This window comes from Pagrus pagrus (assembly GCF_965226575.1).
Source record: "Pagrus pagrus genome assembly, chromosome: 3".
In the NCBI taxonomy this organism is placed as follows: Eukaryota; Metazoa; Chordata; class Actinopteri; order Spariformes; family Sparidae; genus Pagrus; species Pagrus pagrus.
Genome location: NC_140187.1, coordinates 21,106,639 through 21,121,140, shown reverse-complemented (window position 1 = coordinate 21,121,140; position 14,502 = coordinate 21,106,639). Strand labels below are relative to the sequence as shown.

General features: G+C 37.7%; 2 protein-coding genes across 4 annotated transcripts; one reads left to right on the top strand and one right to left on the bottom strand.

Annotated features, from left to right (window-relative positions):
• Positions 1-1,289: 1,289 nt before the first annotated feature.
• Positions 1,290-3,026, top strand: LOC311255362 (ammonium transporter Rh type B-like; the record flags this gene model as incomplete). The annotated part of the gene is made up of 1 exon (XM_084349775.1): positions 1,290-3,026. One exon carries the CDS (start codon positions 1,290-1,292, stop codon positions 2,733-2,735), a length of 1,446 nt encoding a protein of 481 aa, XP_084205901.1. The 3' UTR covers positions 2,736-3,026.
• Positions 3,027-7,737: 4,711 nt separating this feature from the next.
• On the bottom strand, positions 7,738-12,717 carry LOC311254494 (signaling threshold-regulating transmembrane adapter 1-like). 3 transcript variants are annotated; one of them, XM_084348278.1, is made up of 6 exons: positions 12,604-12,717; positions 9,039-9,158; positions 8,917-8,950; positions 8,729-8,790; positions 8,581-8,651; positions 7,738-8,332 (listed from the first exon to the last, which is right to left on the bottom strand). In XM_084348278.1, the coding sequence occupies exons 1-6, from the start codon at positions 12,629-12,631 to the stop codon at positions 8,084-8,086; spliced, it is 564 nt and encodes a 187-aa protein (XP_084204404.1). In that variant the 5' UTR covers positions 12,632-12,717; the 3' UTR covers positions 7,738-8,083. The 3 variants fall into 3 exon arrangements, with proteins under 3 accessions (XP_084204404.1, XP_084204405.1, XP_084204406.1); XM_084348279.1 differs by having other exon boundaries at positions 8,729-8,787; XM_084348280.1 differs by lacking the exon at positions 12,604-12,717 and adding an exon at positions 10,535-10,687 and having other exon boundaries at positions 8,729-8,787.
• Positions 12,718-14,502: the final 1,785 nt, after the last annotated feature.

Below are 14,502 nucleotides of genomic sequence, written 5' to 3'. Positions count from 1 at the left end.
GTAGGCTACATTTCTTTAAAATGACCACCTCGTAACAACCCATAACATCTAAATTAAGTTTGTGTGTTTGTGAGTTAGCAGAACTTAGCTTAGTCTAGGCTAAACTGAAACTACTACTACTCTAATAGGTCTTCTGTACAGCCGACATTTTAACATTTTAGTTAAGCAAAGATGTGTGATATTAATATGAATGACCTTAATGACAGCTATATTATGTTCAGGTGTTTCAACAAATAATGTTACTGAGCTAGCATGCACAATAACAGGACCCTGAAACTGAGCTAAAATGAATTTAGTCATAATTGATCTTATTATTCACACCTGGGGTTTTCCTGCTGTCAAATGACAAAATGTCTTTTGTGAGAAAGAGTCCTTATATCACTGTCTTTGCCTCATGTAAAGCACTTTGAATAACTCTGTGTTTGAAAGGTTCTATACAAATGCAGTTACATTGCCTATATCCTACATACTTAGCTAATACTTAAATACTAACATGAAATTCAACTGACACATAGATCATCATATTATAGATAATACATAGAATTGCGATCTATTAATTCCTACAATTATAAGAACAACAAAAATGAGCGTCTTGATGACAAGAGTTAGCATATCTGTAGCATATACCGTCATGTCCCCTGTCTGTTATGGAATGCCATTTTATCAGTATTAAATTAAAAACATTTTTTTTTAAAGTAATAAATTGCAAAATAGATAAAATGGATAATACATACACACATCGTTTTTTATTTAAAAAGAAAAAACAACACCTAAGTATTTATTTATTGAAATCATTTATTTATATTTATTTTTGGATTCATTTTCCCCGATTATTTATTCTGTGAGTTATTTCATGGGCATATTTATTTTGTATTCGTATTTATTTATTTACTATTAACTAAACTGACATTACATAATCAGGAGCTCAGCAAACACATGTGTTGCATGTCCCTCCCCATTTTCTCAAACACTCTCAAAGTCCATACATTCTTAAATCTCAAAATTGTTTTGTCCAGCTTCAAACTAATATTGCAACACCCTGCAGAAAAGTTGGAAAAGTTGTGGGCTCATTTCATTGCGAGCACCATATTTCCATGTTTACTGCTTATTTTTTCTGTTTAGCACAGCTTGGGTAGGACAAAGGAATAAAGTCCAGTCCAGTTGATTTACAGTGTTGTGTGTGGGGACATGCGCTTTACCCACTGCTATTAGCTGCTCTTATCTGATAAAATAGTGGTATAAAAGAGGTTTTGCTGCAGCTGGGGAGAACCTGTGAGTTGTGCATCATCATGAATGTGTCTACAAGTTTGAAGGTGCGCCTGCCGGCGTTCGTGCTAGTGTTAGAGATTGTCATGATAGCTCTTTATGCTGTCTTTGTAACTTATGATGACAATGCCAATGCTAAAATGCAGAACAATGAGACCAACCCAATGGATAACTCCCTGTATCGAGACTATCCCTACTTTGCCGACGTGCAGGTGATGATCTTTGTCGGTTTCGGCTGCCTGCTGGCCTTCTTCCGATTCTACGGCTTCAGTGGGATGGTCTTCAACTTTCTCACAGCTACATTTGCGATCCAGTGGGCCATCCTGATGCAAGGTTTCTTCCAGTTTTACTACAATGGTCAAATCCACCTGGGGGTGATCAACCTGCTAAATGCAGAGTTTGCCTGCGCTGTGGTGCTCATCTCTTTCGGAGCCGTGATTGGGAAGACAGGTCCTGTTCAGCTGCTGGTCATGGCTCTGCTGGAGGTCCCTATCTTTGCTGTGACAGAGTGGGCTGTATTGAAATACATCAGGATCAACGATGCTGGTGGCAGTATTCTTATTCACCTGTTTGCCTGCTACTTTGGTCTAGGGGCGACATTTGTGCTGTACCGACCGAGCCTGAACAAGGGACATGCTAAAGAGATTACTAGCTATCATTCTGACATCCTCTCTGTACTGGGGACCCTGTTCCTCTGGGTGTTCTGGCCTTCATTCAACTCTGCTCTGACCTTGAAGGGTGACGACCAACACAGAGCAGTACTCCACACTTTTATAGGCCTAAGCTCATCCACCATCACCGCCTTCGCACTCTCTGCAGTGTTCAATAAGAGAGGCAAGCTGACGATGGCTGATATTCAGAATGTGACTCTGGCAGGTGGTGTGACTGTTGGGGCTTCTGTGGACATGATGATTTCCCCTGTAGGTGCATACGCTCTGGGCATAATGGGCTGTACTGCCTGTTTCTTTGGCTACAGGTACCTGACCCCCTTTATGGCCCGACGCCTGAGGATCCAAGACCAGTGTGGTATTCACAACCTCCACGGGCTCACCGGCCTCATATCATCCACAGCAGGGATCTGCGCCATCCTCTTGGCCACTGAGGAAACCTACGGGCCCAGCATGTACCAGATCTTTTCCCATCGTGCTCCACCTGTGGGAGATCCAAAGCTCCTGGAACTGCAGCAGCTGATTCCTGGGCTGAAGCCGGGCTTGGGTCGCACTGCGAAGGAACAAGCTCTCTACCAGGTGGCAGCTATCTTCTCCACCATTGCAGCATCGATAGTCGGTGGGCTGCTCACTGGTTTTGTCATGAATCTGTCCTTCATGGCATCTCCATCTGATGAGGGCTGCTTCAGTGATGAGGTTTTCTTTGACATGCCCTCTGACTTTGACAGTGCTGAAGAGCTCAAGACCCCCATAACCTCTGATGAAAAACTAGAAATGAGCTCTACAAACTCCAAAGTCTAATCTGTCACGGAGGAACATATGAGTCAGTCCAGGTTTAAATTTTCATTTCAGCTGTTTTAAAAATGCAGATATGTTTATCAGATATGTGATTGGGTATTATGGGTATTATGCATGTTTATGAAATAAGATGTGTTGGGGATTTGAGCTGAAGGGTTTTTCAGCAAAAGATGTTTAGTGTTGAAAACGTTTTGTATGTAAAATATCAGTGGTAAGTAAATGTGTAAAATATGAGTTTGATTAAAAATACTTATGTTGTGTTTTATAAATTTGAAATAAATGAGTTAAAAAATACACTGATGTATCTTTTTTATTATTTAAAACCTGTTTATAATTGTTTTCTATATATTTAAGCCATGCTCTCACAGATTGATTTAATAAAATACATAATTAATGGCAACCTCACTGTTAACTGCCTCCTCAGTTAATAGCTCAACATTGTCCTTGTGGTATGAAAGGCTGCCAACATGAATCACCTCCTGTGTGTTGCATGTTAAATTACAGGGCTGGACTACAAAGAAAAAAAGAATTGAAACGGGCATATAGAGGAGCACTTAAAAATAATATATTAAATATCTAATGTTACTAAAAAGGAAGCAGAAGAAAAGCGTAAAACGTGTCAGTTTTAATAATATAATGTTTTTGATGTGGTAACCTTAAAGATCCTGTAACACTCCTGTAACACATTACATATTGTAATGTGAAGGTCAGTGTAATAAGACAATGAACCCCAGTGGTCGTTTTATTAAATTAGACTTAAAAAGTAAAAATAGCATCTCCTTCTCACTTAAGATTATAGTGAGCTATAAGCCATTTGGATGAAATTAGTTAAATTAGGATGACTTATGATGTCTCTATATATTAATGGTTAAGTTTAATTCACTTTGCACTGGAAACACATCAACTGTATGGATTCCTTCTTTGAACCATAACCATTTACTATTTCTAAGCAGTACAGGCATATATTTTCTGAAAAAAATGAATAAGCTGCTATTTGAAACTAGTGTTCTGAGTACATATATTAAATTAATGAGTTATTGAATCTTGTTGCAGAACTTTTCCAGATACAGTAATTCATGTTCTCAGTATTATCACTAAATCACTCTTTTCCTCTATTTTTGACTCATGAGCTGATGCAAGCAAAGTTCCCCAGTGTGGGATCAGCAATATTTATCTTATCTTGTGACATTTTGCATGTGACTTGTGTTGGTTTCTTTTGCACTTTCACCTACATGCACATGCAATGCTATTTGAGTCAATGTAAAATAACAAAATAAATGCATTGATAAATAGATATGTGTAAAATGGGTAATAAATATATGAACAAATGTGAACACAAATGTATAAATGAGTCAATATAGTTCAATTAATGAATGAATAGGTTTTTATTTTAAAAGGACAACTTTTATTTATTTCAGGGGACTTTTATTTCATAATACCTCATTTATTTTATTAAGGCTTAGTGTGATTTATATATTTATATTTATTTTATATTTATTGCCCCATTTTATTTTTTAATAATCATATTCATTTGTTTATTTAATATTGACTAAAATGGCTTTTCATATATATTGACCCACCAACAGAGTGCATGCTCTCTGTCTCCTACATAAACACATGGATGTCTTTGCTGTTATTGACATCATCCTCTTTCTCCCAGGTGGTGGTGGCTCATTCACTGACACGAGCTACCACTTGGCCCGTAACGTTAGCTGTAACGTTAGCCACCTGGCTATGGTTCACATCTTTTGTCTGGCTGAGAGCAGCTGACTGAAAAAGAGTTGGTCATTAAATTATTATTTGGGAATAAGGCTCTTGCATGCTCCCTCCATCTCTTCGCCATTCTTTTTTTGAATTTTTCTAACATTAGCTAAAAGTTGAGATCAGTACATTTTTCAGGTCATGTGGCCCACACCATTTTCAGGAGAGGGCGTTAACATTACAGGCTACATCATCCTACTAAAACAATAATAAATCGTTTTATTATTATTGTTGTGAGTTATGACTCAAGTATTTTGGTTCAAAATAATATGCTAATTCAGATGAACATGGCCCCCTCGAGCAGCTTGCCTTTTACCTCCTTTATGGGTGGCCCTGCCTTTACGCCACCCAGCTTTAATAATACAGTATCTCCAAACAAATAGATCATAAAACATCAAGCAGAATGTATTTATCTCAGCAACCTATATACATCTGCTTATTGTCATTCCTGACAACTTTTCTGGGGATCAAGGAAGCGTGAACTCGTCTGTGTCTGATTCCTCAATTAGAAAGTCTATTGATTTATCGATTAATTCTGTCATATAGGCCCTACCACGCTGTCATGTCAGGTCTTTTTCTTATTACAATTTGGCGTAAGAGTAAACCACGAGTCGTATCTTACTAAAATAAACAACACGTTTGAGTCAATAAAAAGTTTATTGTTTCGATAAGACGATAAGTTTCAGATAACAGGTGTTAGTTTGTCCAGCCTCGATTGTGATTGCCTGCGTTGAAGTGCATGCTATTAGTTACAAAGGTTGAAGATTTTTCTCCATCACTACAGTCTTTTTTATTAAATGATAGAGACAACAAAGTGTCTTATCTAATCGTGTTCAATAGGATTGCAAGTTCCAATCAGTTTCCAGTTAACTGCATTCTGTGTAAAGTTTTAAAGTTTATCTCACACGGCGCTGATACACACTTTGATGTTGATTCGTTCGTCCACTTCATGGAAAATTCTTTATCGGAAAATTGGGTGTCACGTATATAGACAGAGAATGATTTGGGCTGCTAAATAAGCACTTACATCACATTTTCAAGAGGACATAGCACATATAATATAAACATTTTCTCGATTAGTTTATTAGTGTTATCAAGAACATAACACCACTCGGGCCAAGTTGAAATTTGACCTCTAATAAATAACTGTCTGATAAGTAAAAGTGTGACGTACCATAGTTACCTCTACTGCGTTGTGTGGTTGCCCAACAAAGATTTGAGTTCACATTCAAGGCAAAACAAAACAAGTTTAATCTTATTGCACTGATTAGACAAAAGGCAATTCAAAGTGCTTCCCAGAGGCAGAGCCCCTTTAATCCAATCAAGACTAGTCCACTATCAAACTCGATAGCCCCGTATCACTTTAAATTTTGAACCACCCATTACTTCTTAACCATTTTTTAAGCTCTCCAGATGCATCAAGATTCATGCATTATCCCCTGAGAAACTAATGACAATGTTGAAAAACAGCAATGTTAAAGAAAGTGAGAAAAAAAATTCTGGATGCTTCCCTTTATGTGGATCCGCACCAGAAGTTATTAGGGTCTATTCTGGGCCGAGACCCATCCCCCATCCAAGTTTTGTGGAAATCCTTTCTGTAGTTTTTGTGTAATCCTGCTGACAAACCAACAAACAAACATAGGCGATAGTATAACCTCCTTTTGAAGGTTAGAAGACATTATACAAATATTAAAATTGCATTTAAAATACAATAAAAACTAAAGCAAGCAAATAAATAGTTACAGATTAAGAAGTTATATAACTAATATATTGGAAAGCCGCAATAAACAAATGGGGAAAACATACTGCTGCTGAGGACTGCAGTGGCCTTCAGTACACCAGTCACATGCTATACCAGTTGAGCTATCAGGCCACCCCATTTTTAGACATTTTTATGCAGAATGCCTACATATTATATCTTTAATGCTACACAAATGTCAGCCATCATGTTATCATGTAATTTTTTGTCTTCTCACTTTTATTAAAATCATGATTACAGTTGCAGCACTGATTCTGTATTGAATTTTATAGTTACTTAGAAACTCTTCACAGTCGCTGAAATAGTGGTTAGAAGTAGATAACTGAGTGTCCGTTATATGAACTCCCTCGTTCTGTTCAAGGACAATGTCACAGATGTACTGCAATTAGCTATTAATCATTAGAAAAGCTTATTGTCTTCCACACTGATTATTACTTCCTTAACTGTTTTATCACTGCTATCGTTATATAATATGATGTAAAATGCAAAGTACAAAACTGATAAATGATAAAGACTCATTTGACAGGACAGGTGATGTGTGACAGGAAACACAGAGGAAGCGACGGGGGATGACATGCAGCAAAGGACCACAGGTTGGAATTGAGCCCTGGGCTGCTGCAGCGAGGACACAGCCTCTGTGTGTGGGGTGCATGCTCTATCAAATGAGCTCCTGAGGCACCCCATTAAAACTTACTTTAAACAAACTTTACTACTGTTTTCATTACGTTTTATTTAGAGTTACAAATTAACTCAGTAATCCTTTTTTCGGGTCAGGGATTTGTCAGGTTTAAACATTAATGTGACATTAATTAAACCTCATGAAAGATTACAGCAAGGAGGGGCTACAATTTACAACACCACTGACTTTATGAGTAGGGATTAAAAGATATTGATGGAGACAGATATTGATCTATGGGAAACTGCCTTATCGACAATGTTTTTAGTTTGCAAGGTATTTATCTGTCGGTCTGTCTTGGACAGATATAGTCAGTCCAAGACAGTTATACAGTCAGATAGTTGTAGTCTAAAGTAAGATATAGTCACAAAACTTCACGGGAGTGTAGTTGAGATCAAAATGAAGGCCAAGTTCAATGATGGAAGTGGTCCGAGCAATGGGGCCGAAACTAGGGGGTTCGCCCCCTCACACTTTGACCCTCTGGCCCGCATTCATGTTGATGCAGTCATGAAACTTCCATCCATCCATCTTGCAAAGTATTTTTGAAGTCCTCCCACAGTTTTGCTTATTGTTACTTCAGTTGGATGTTTACTGTGCAGAATATTTTATGTGAAAAGTTTGACATTTCTCATTCATCTGATGAATGCAGAAAGTTTCTCCGTGCTCACCTTGAATCTGAGTTTAACAAGCTAGTTTGAAAGAATTATGAGAAAAGCTGAAACTTGAAATTTAACATTTTGGTTGAAAAACCATATCAGACACAAATAAGTAGTCAAGCAGAGTATTTCTATGTTTTAAACATGGGGAGCTTTAATAATCCATGGTTATCATTTCAGTAAAGATACAATTATTTAACACAATTACTAATTAATACCAGTGTGACTTATTACAGAACCAAGAAAATATATAGGAAGTTTGCAATTATATGCTTTCTTACAGAAACATCAGCAACATCAAAACAAGGCCAAAAATGCTTTGAACATTCTCCAGTAAAAACAATTCAGATAGTAAGCGGTTAAAGGTTTGACTTTCACTACATCACTACACAGAAGGGTTGTGAATTTTGATATAATGTCAAACATTAAACAGTGCCATCTTGTGGTGACAGGTTGAAGTTGCACAAAGATGACCTCAGCATCCGCAGTCAACCTTCCCTCAGAGATGGTTGGCGTAGCCCTCTCCACTGTCCGCATTGTCGACGGTTTTGGCGCGCTGAGTTTGCACAGATGCATACAGATCAGACATGGTGGAGAGGGCGTCTGTGTTTCCCTCATCATCCTTCTCTGACTCCGTCGGCTCCTCTAAATGAACTACATCTGAGTACTGGATCTGTGGAGAGCTGCGGCCAGACTGCAGCCTGGGAGCCTTCAGGCTCAGGTTGGCGTAGCATTCCTGAGTTTTGGACTGGACAGAGAAACACAAAACAAATGATTTATTGTCTTCACACAACATTATATGCACAAGACAGATATATAATGACTATTTAGCAAAGTTATCCAGTTTGGTCCAACACTATCCTGTCCTTCTGAACCAGTTTTTTCATGTTGCTTCTGTTTATTTTTTTATGCTTTGAGCTTTGTTGCTGTGCAGGTTAGAGTTATGTGTGAAGGTGCAGAGAATGATGTGGACCTCAGTCTTTGTAAAGACTCTACCTGTGCATCATAATTGCCCCTGGGTTGATCCCTTGAGTGTGAAGGATCCGTTTCAGCGAGCAAAGTCATGCCTGTGGAAAACAACATCACACTGTAAGACACAGATGAAGGCTCAGAGAGACACACATGTACAGTACAGAGCACTTACTTGTCTGCATGTAGCTTATGTTTCCATAAATAGGATTATCCTCCATCTGCCTTGGACTCCTACTTAAAATAAACAAACAGACAAACAAAAAAAATTTGTTTGGCAAAGACTTCTAAAAATACAGAACATTACAGAGGACATCATCATTTTGCCTTTTCCTTTGAACAGTGAACATACAGGCTACATACCTGTGTCTTTTCCTTCTACGACACATCCCATTTCCTGTTGCAGTATAAGGAATAATACAATCACCATCAGATGCAGGAAATTGATTTGTTTTCAGTGGATTTTGTAAAAAGCTTGTTATTACCTGAGCAGCATCGTGACACACAGCAAAAAATATTCCAAAAGAGTGAGAGCAACAGCAGTGCACCAATAACTCCCAACAGCGTGTGTAGATTAGTTGGGTGGGAAAAAAAACCGTCCCCACCTAGAGAAACACAGAAAAATAATTGTATTCATCCTGGATCATCTAAACAATTGAAGATGCTGTCCAGACCTGTTTTAACAGACGAAAATACTGTGGTAATATTCTTCTTTGTAATTGTATCAACTCCTCCTGTTGCCATGTTTGTGGCAACCCAAACACGTATTTTAAGCCAAGGTATGACGTTTTCCTGACCCTAACCAAGTGGTTTTTGTGCCTAAACCTAAGCAGAGAATAAGCACAGTGTTGTGAAAGAAAAAAAAAAACTTTTAACTTCTCTGTAGTTTGGCAGAAACTTACTTTGCCAACATTTATTCTGGTGACTCATTTGCTACTGCTCCCAACTCAAGTGGCCAGAATAAAATGTTGGCATTTTACATTTCTGCAAACCATAGATACGTTCTAATTTGTATGTCATACATACCATATAAACATTTCTACAATATGTGTAATATCAGGTTCACATTACGCGCAATATCAGCTGACATTCATGCTGTGAGGCGGAGGGGATTGTTCAAGACGTTGTTTCAACACTTGTAAGCATGAAACCTCGGGATATTTTTTACTAGGACATCAGATCATTTCCAGCCATGCTTGTGGGGATAATAAGCCAAAACGTGGTCTTTTCCTTACACTAACCAAGTGACTTAGCCTAAACAGACCATAAACACAGTGATGTCACAACATAAAACAGAACACTGAACTCAAAGAAACATGAAGTTGCAACATAAAGAAAGTTTAAGTTTCAACATATCTGTGGTTTGCAGAAACATTGCATGTATTCTGGCGAATGCATTGCACCACCGCATTGCCAAAGAAAAATACTAGGGAAAGTTTATTCTTACTGTAGAAAGTATGAAACAATAATGCAGATAATACATTGATTTGGCATAAAATATTTAATAAAACAATTTGACCATACAGTGAAATTAAGTGAGCACACATCAATTTTGCAGGAAAAAAGTTTTTTTGTTCACCTGCTGTTACTTTCTAATGCCATCCATGCGTGACCTCATTATACAGTAAGGGCAGGTAGGTTGTAAGTTGGGCACACAATTGGAGAGAGCTTCAGCTGACTGAATGCAGCTCGCTGAGTCTTTTGTCTGGGTTTGTCACATGGACTACAATTGTAGTTACCTTTTGGTTTGTAATTGGGAGTGAGGCGGGGCTCAAGAGATTTGTTCAGTTGGATGTATTATAAAACTGTATTTTGGATAGCTAAATAAGATGGTCACTGCATGAGCCCAAAACCAGGTTTGTTAAAAAGACAACAGCCAAACAGTTAGAGGTGTAAGCTTCTGTTTCAATCCCTGCTGTGAAAAAACAAGGCGTTAAAACAAATTACGAAAAGATGTGGGGCCCTTGAGCAAAAGATTTACATTTCTTCAGTGGATCTGCTCAGTCGTCAGCAGCAGAAGATGTGGTTTTTCTGAGAAGTTCGCACACATGGATGTGTGAACTACGTAATTGCACAGTGCAGTAGGTTTTTGTTGCAAGAGTACAAGCTCAGCAAAACATGTTGGATGCGTTTCCTACCTGAAAAAAACATTTGCAAAGCCTCGTTTCAGTCCAACATAAAGAGGGAGACTACACACACATTTTACTGAAACAATATCTTGCTTGAATACAGTAAAATATTAAATCAAAACACTTTTTATTTTACTACATAATAACATCAAATGGAAAATCCTATAGGTTTTGTGCAACATTTCATACAAATTTCAATTGTATTTAGCTAGACAAGATGTATTTGGTATCTTGTGAATGTGAGTGTGTTTCACTGGCTGCCTTCATGTAGTCGCAGTTTCATCTGAGTTTCTGAAATGAATAATTATATCCCATTGTAACCATGGTAGCATCGCATTAGAGTACGCATCGTTCTATTGGCAATTATGAAGTTGTTCATGAATGAAAATCTGTGTGAGGTGTCGAGGAAGATATTTTGAGTGGGAGAGAGATGCATAAAACACATGCTGACCTTTAAGTGCACTTAACCTGACCCCACAGAGATGGTACTTTATACTTAATTCAAAAATTGTGGAATGAATAAAAGGAATAACACCCAAGTGCAAACCTCTTATTCCTGCCTTTTTAAAATCGCTCTAGTGTGCACTCATGAGCTAGTCTGACACATTCATCCCACAATTTTGGTGTCTTTCTTTTGGCTTGGTGCAGACATAATTTATTTAATGTAGAATTCATTACTTTGGGGGTGCAGCAGTACTATATGTAGACACCACATTAATGTATTATGGCCTTATAATATTGTTATGGTCTATTAAAACACAGAGCAGCATTAACATTGATTCAGAGTTGTATTTATTTTTTCCACCTGATGAATCTAGTATTAACTCTCTTTCCAGCTCTGTTCTGGTCTCCACCACCAAATATGAGAAAAATATCAGGCTAAAGCTGCTAAATATACCAGCTAGTCACTAACATTGTCTGTCTGCTGTTTGGTGCTGGTCAAGTAGTATTCAGTGAGTTTTTTGTAGAGGTTTGTGACTGCCTGCTGCAGCTGAAAAAATGCTTAGTGAGTGAAAACAGCATTATAAGTAAATCTGCAGGTATTAAAACCAAAACAATGAGATGCTAAAAAGATGCTAGAAGCACCACGAAGAGCTGAAGAGAACTGCAGTCCGGTGATAAACACTACAAGTACGACAAGAGAGTCTCTACAAGCGACCGTTTTCAAATTAGACACATTTGACCAATTGATCATTTAAAGATATTAATAGGAAAAGTTTTATGTTGGTTGTCAATAGATGAACCCTTCCTGTACTTAACAGGAAAAACACACCACTCTCTGGGTGGGTGCTGGTTTCTGTCACCACAGACCCACAAACAGTGTTTGCAATTACTGAAGCAAATGGGAAGCTGTTCAGTAATCAAAAAGGTGACAAAAGAATCACCATTTCAGTTCACAATTGCTCTGTGTATTAACTTAATTTACAAATTCTATTTGTCATGTGTTTATCTTGATGATCTGTTTAACAGAAGACGCAGCTCTAGAAAATAAACATGGGCTGAGACCTCACCCATGTCAACACAATATAATTAATATACAATGTAACCTAACTAGTCCTTTTGGTAACCACCAGATCCACACACTGAGATAAGCTGTACTTAATGCTGCTGTTGTGGTTGACTTGACCTAACTCTTTCCCACTGTTACCATAACAAATTGACCACTATATTTCAGTAAATCCAGCGTAGGCAACGGTCAGCTTCTAGCTGTTGAAGTCACAGCACTTGCACTTAATATCATATGTAATTGCTGCCAAAAGTCCATGTTGATCTGCTGGTCTTATTCTTAATCATGAATATTGTGCATGTTCGACCTTTTAGAGGCAATCAATCAAACAATCACACATAAAACCGTACGTAAAGAATTATCATGTTACGGCTCATTTAGATGATATTTCATATAGCTTCAATCAAGACTTACAGTTTTGTGTTGTGTTATTGTCCGTCATGGCAATGAAGTTTATCCAAGGTCAAGTCTCTCTGTCTCTCACAGAACTGTGTATGTGATAAACAAGGCTACAGCGTATGTGGCATGTCTATGCTCACACAGTGTGATGCTATTCAACAGAAGAAGCTGTTTTTCAAAGGGCTGTTGACACATTACAGGATGTGTGCTTTTGCAGAAAACCACAAACTTTATTTAGAGTGAGTGCAACATGAGGGAACATGCAGTCACACTGTGAACCTAGTGAGACAATATTGAGGAATATTGTCACAGAAAAAACGATACAATTTTAAGTTTCCACTTAAATTTTGCAGAAAAAAAATGTATACTACCTGATCTCTTCTTAAATTGGCTCACTTTAAGGTTATAAAAAAAAACATTTATTCTTTTCAAAAATATTACATACACAGTACATTCATCTGTTTGTATCATCTATTAAGTATGTTGATTTGCTTTCTTCCTGAGGGTTAGGGAAGATCCATAAATTAACACCATTAAGTATTTTGAATATAAAAAGTCACATCTCACATATAGTATATTTGTCAGTATGGAGGCTCTGTGGATTTTTGTGTTGCGCTGGCAGCCGGTTGTTAGTTTACATTAGCCGACTCCATTTCTAAACTAATGTGAGTTACTGTTGCTCTCTGTTAGCGGAGGGTGTGTTAAAGTCACATCCTTTGGACTGTGGCAGAAAATCTGAGTCCTTTACAACCAAGAGAGACGGGTCGTTACAATCCACTCACATATGGCCAATAATTGATAAATGTGAATTGCAACAAATTGCTACATAAAGCCTCTTAAATATTTTTATTTTGTCATGTTTTTGTGTAAAAGATATTTTAAAGAAACAACGGTTATGGGTGAATTCCCTTTGAACCCTCAACATTCAAAGAAACAGGATATATTATTATGTCAAATGAAAATCATGCATTAACTCACCAGCAAGATGCAATGACACATTTGCTGTTATCACATTGGCCACAGACCTCTTTATAAAGTACGCTGCTGGGACAAAACTAAACCAGTGATGACTGAGGCTAGCCAGTAAGTGCTAAAAAAGTGTAGCACTTTTACCTCAAGGAACAATATAGTGTTGTTGTTTTTTTTTTGTTTTTTTACTCTTATCATGATGACCTCATAAAAAGGAAGCAAACCTCAATGTGTAGGTGGAGCTGCCAAAGCTGAGCTATGGCCTGGAAAACCACACTTTAAATTTGCTATTGTGAAACAAATGAGGAAGTAGAGGTAAGGTAACCAGAGATTAGGAGACATTTAAAGACCGTGTTTATATGCTGGTTGTAAGTCCTGTCCCGGTCTTGAAGATTTGTTTAATCAATTGGCTGTAAAATGTTAAATTAATCACCAATTTTTTTAATAATCAATTAAATCAGTTTGAGTAATTTTTAAATCACACATTTTTTCCTGTGGTTTTCTATTTTTCTTTTCTTTTTTCGTACATGCACACTGGGGACTTTTTCACATTCGAAAATAAGGTCGATCCAGTGGCGACTCAGATCTGACGCATCCTTGTTGTCAGGTCTGTTTTGACACATCCCGCCCACCAACACCAGATGAGTGGTTTCCTGCTAGGTGTGTGGGCTAATAGGTCAAGCCATGTCCACACTTCACATCAGTCAACAAAGTATTTCAAGAGATGGATCTGCATGAGTAAGAAGTCACGATGTGCTACTGAATGCTCTTGAGATGGTTTTATGGCACCGTGAGAGATCAGGAATAGTTAGAGAAATAAAATAGATGCACCTCCATGGGAGCAGAGAAAATCTCAGGTGGAGGTGATCAGTGATCATAACAGCACACAAAATGTACGCTGGTGTTTTTAGTGTTTGATGCAGTGACCAAAACTAAAACTGCACT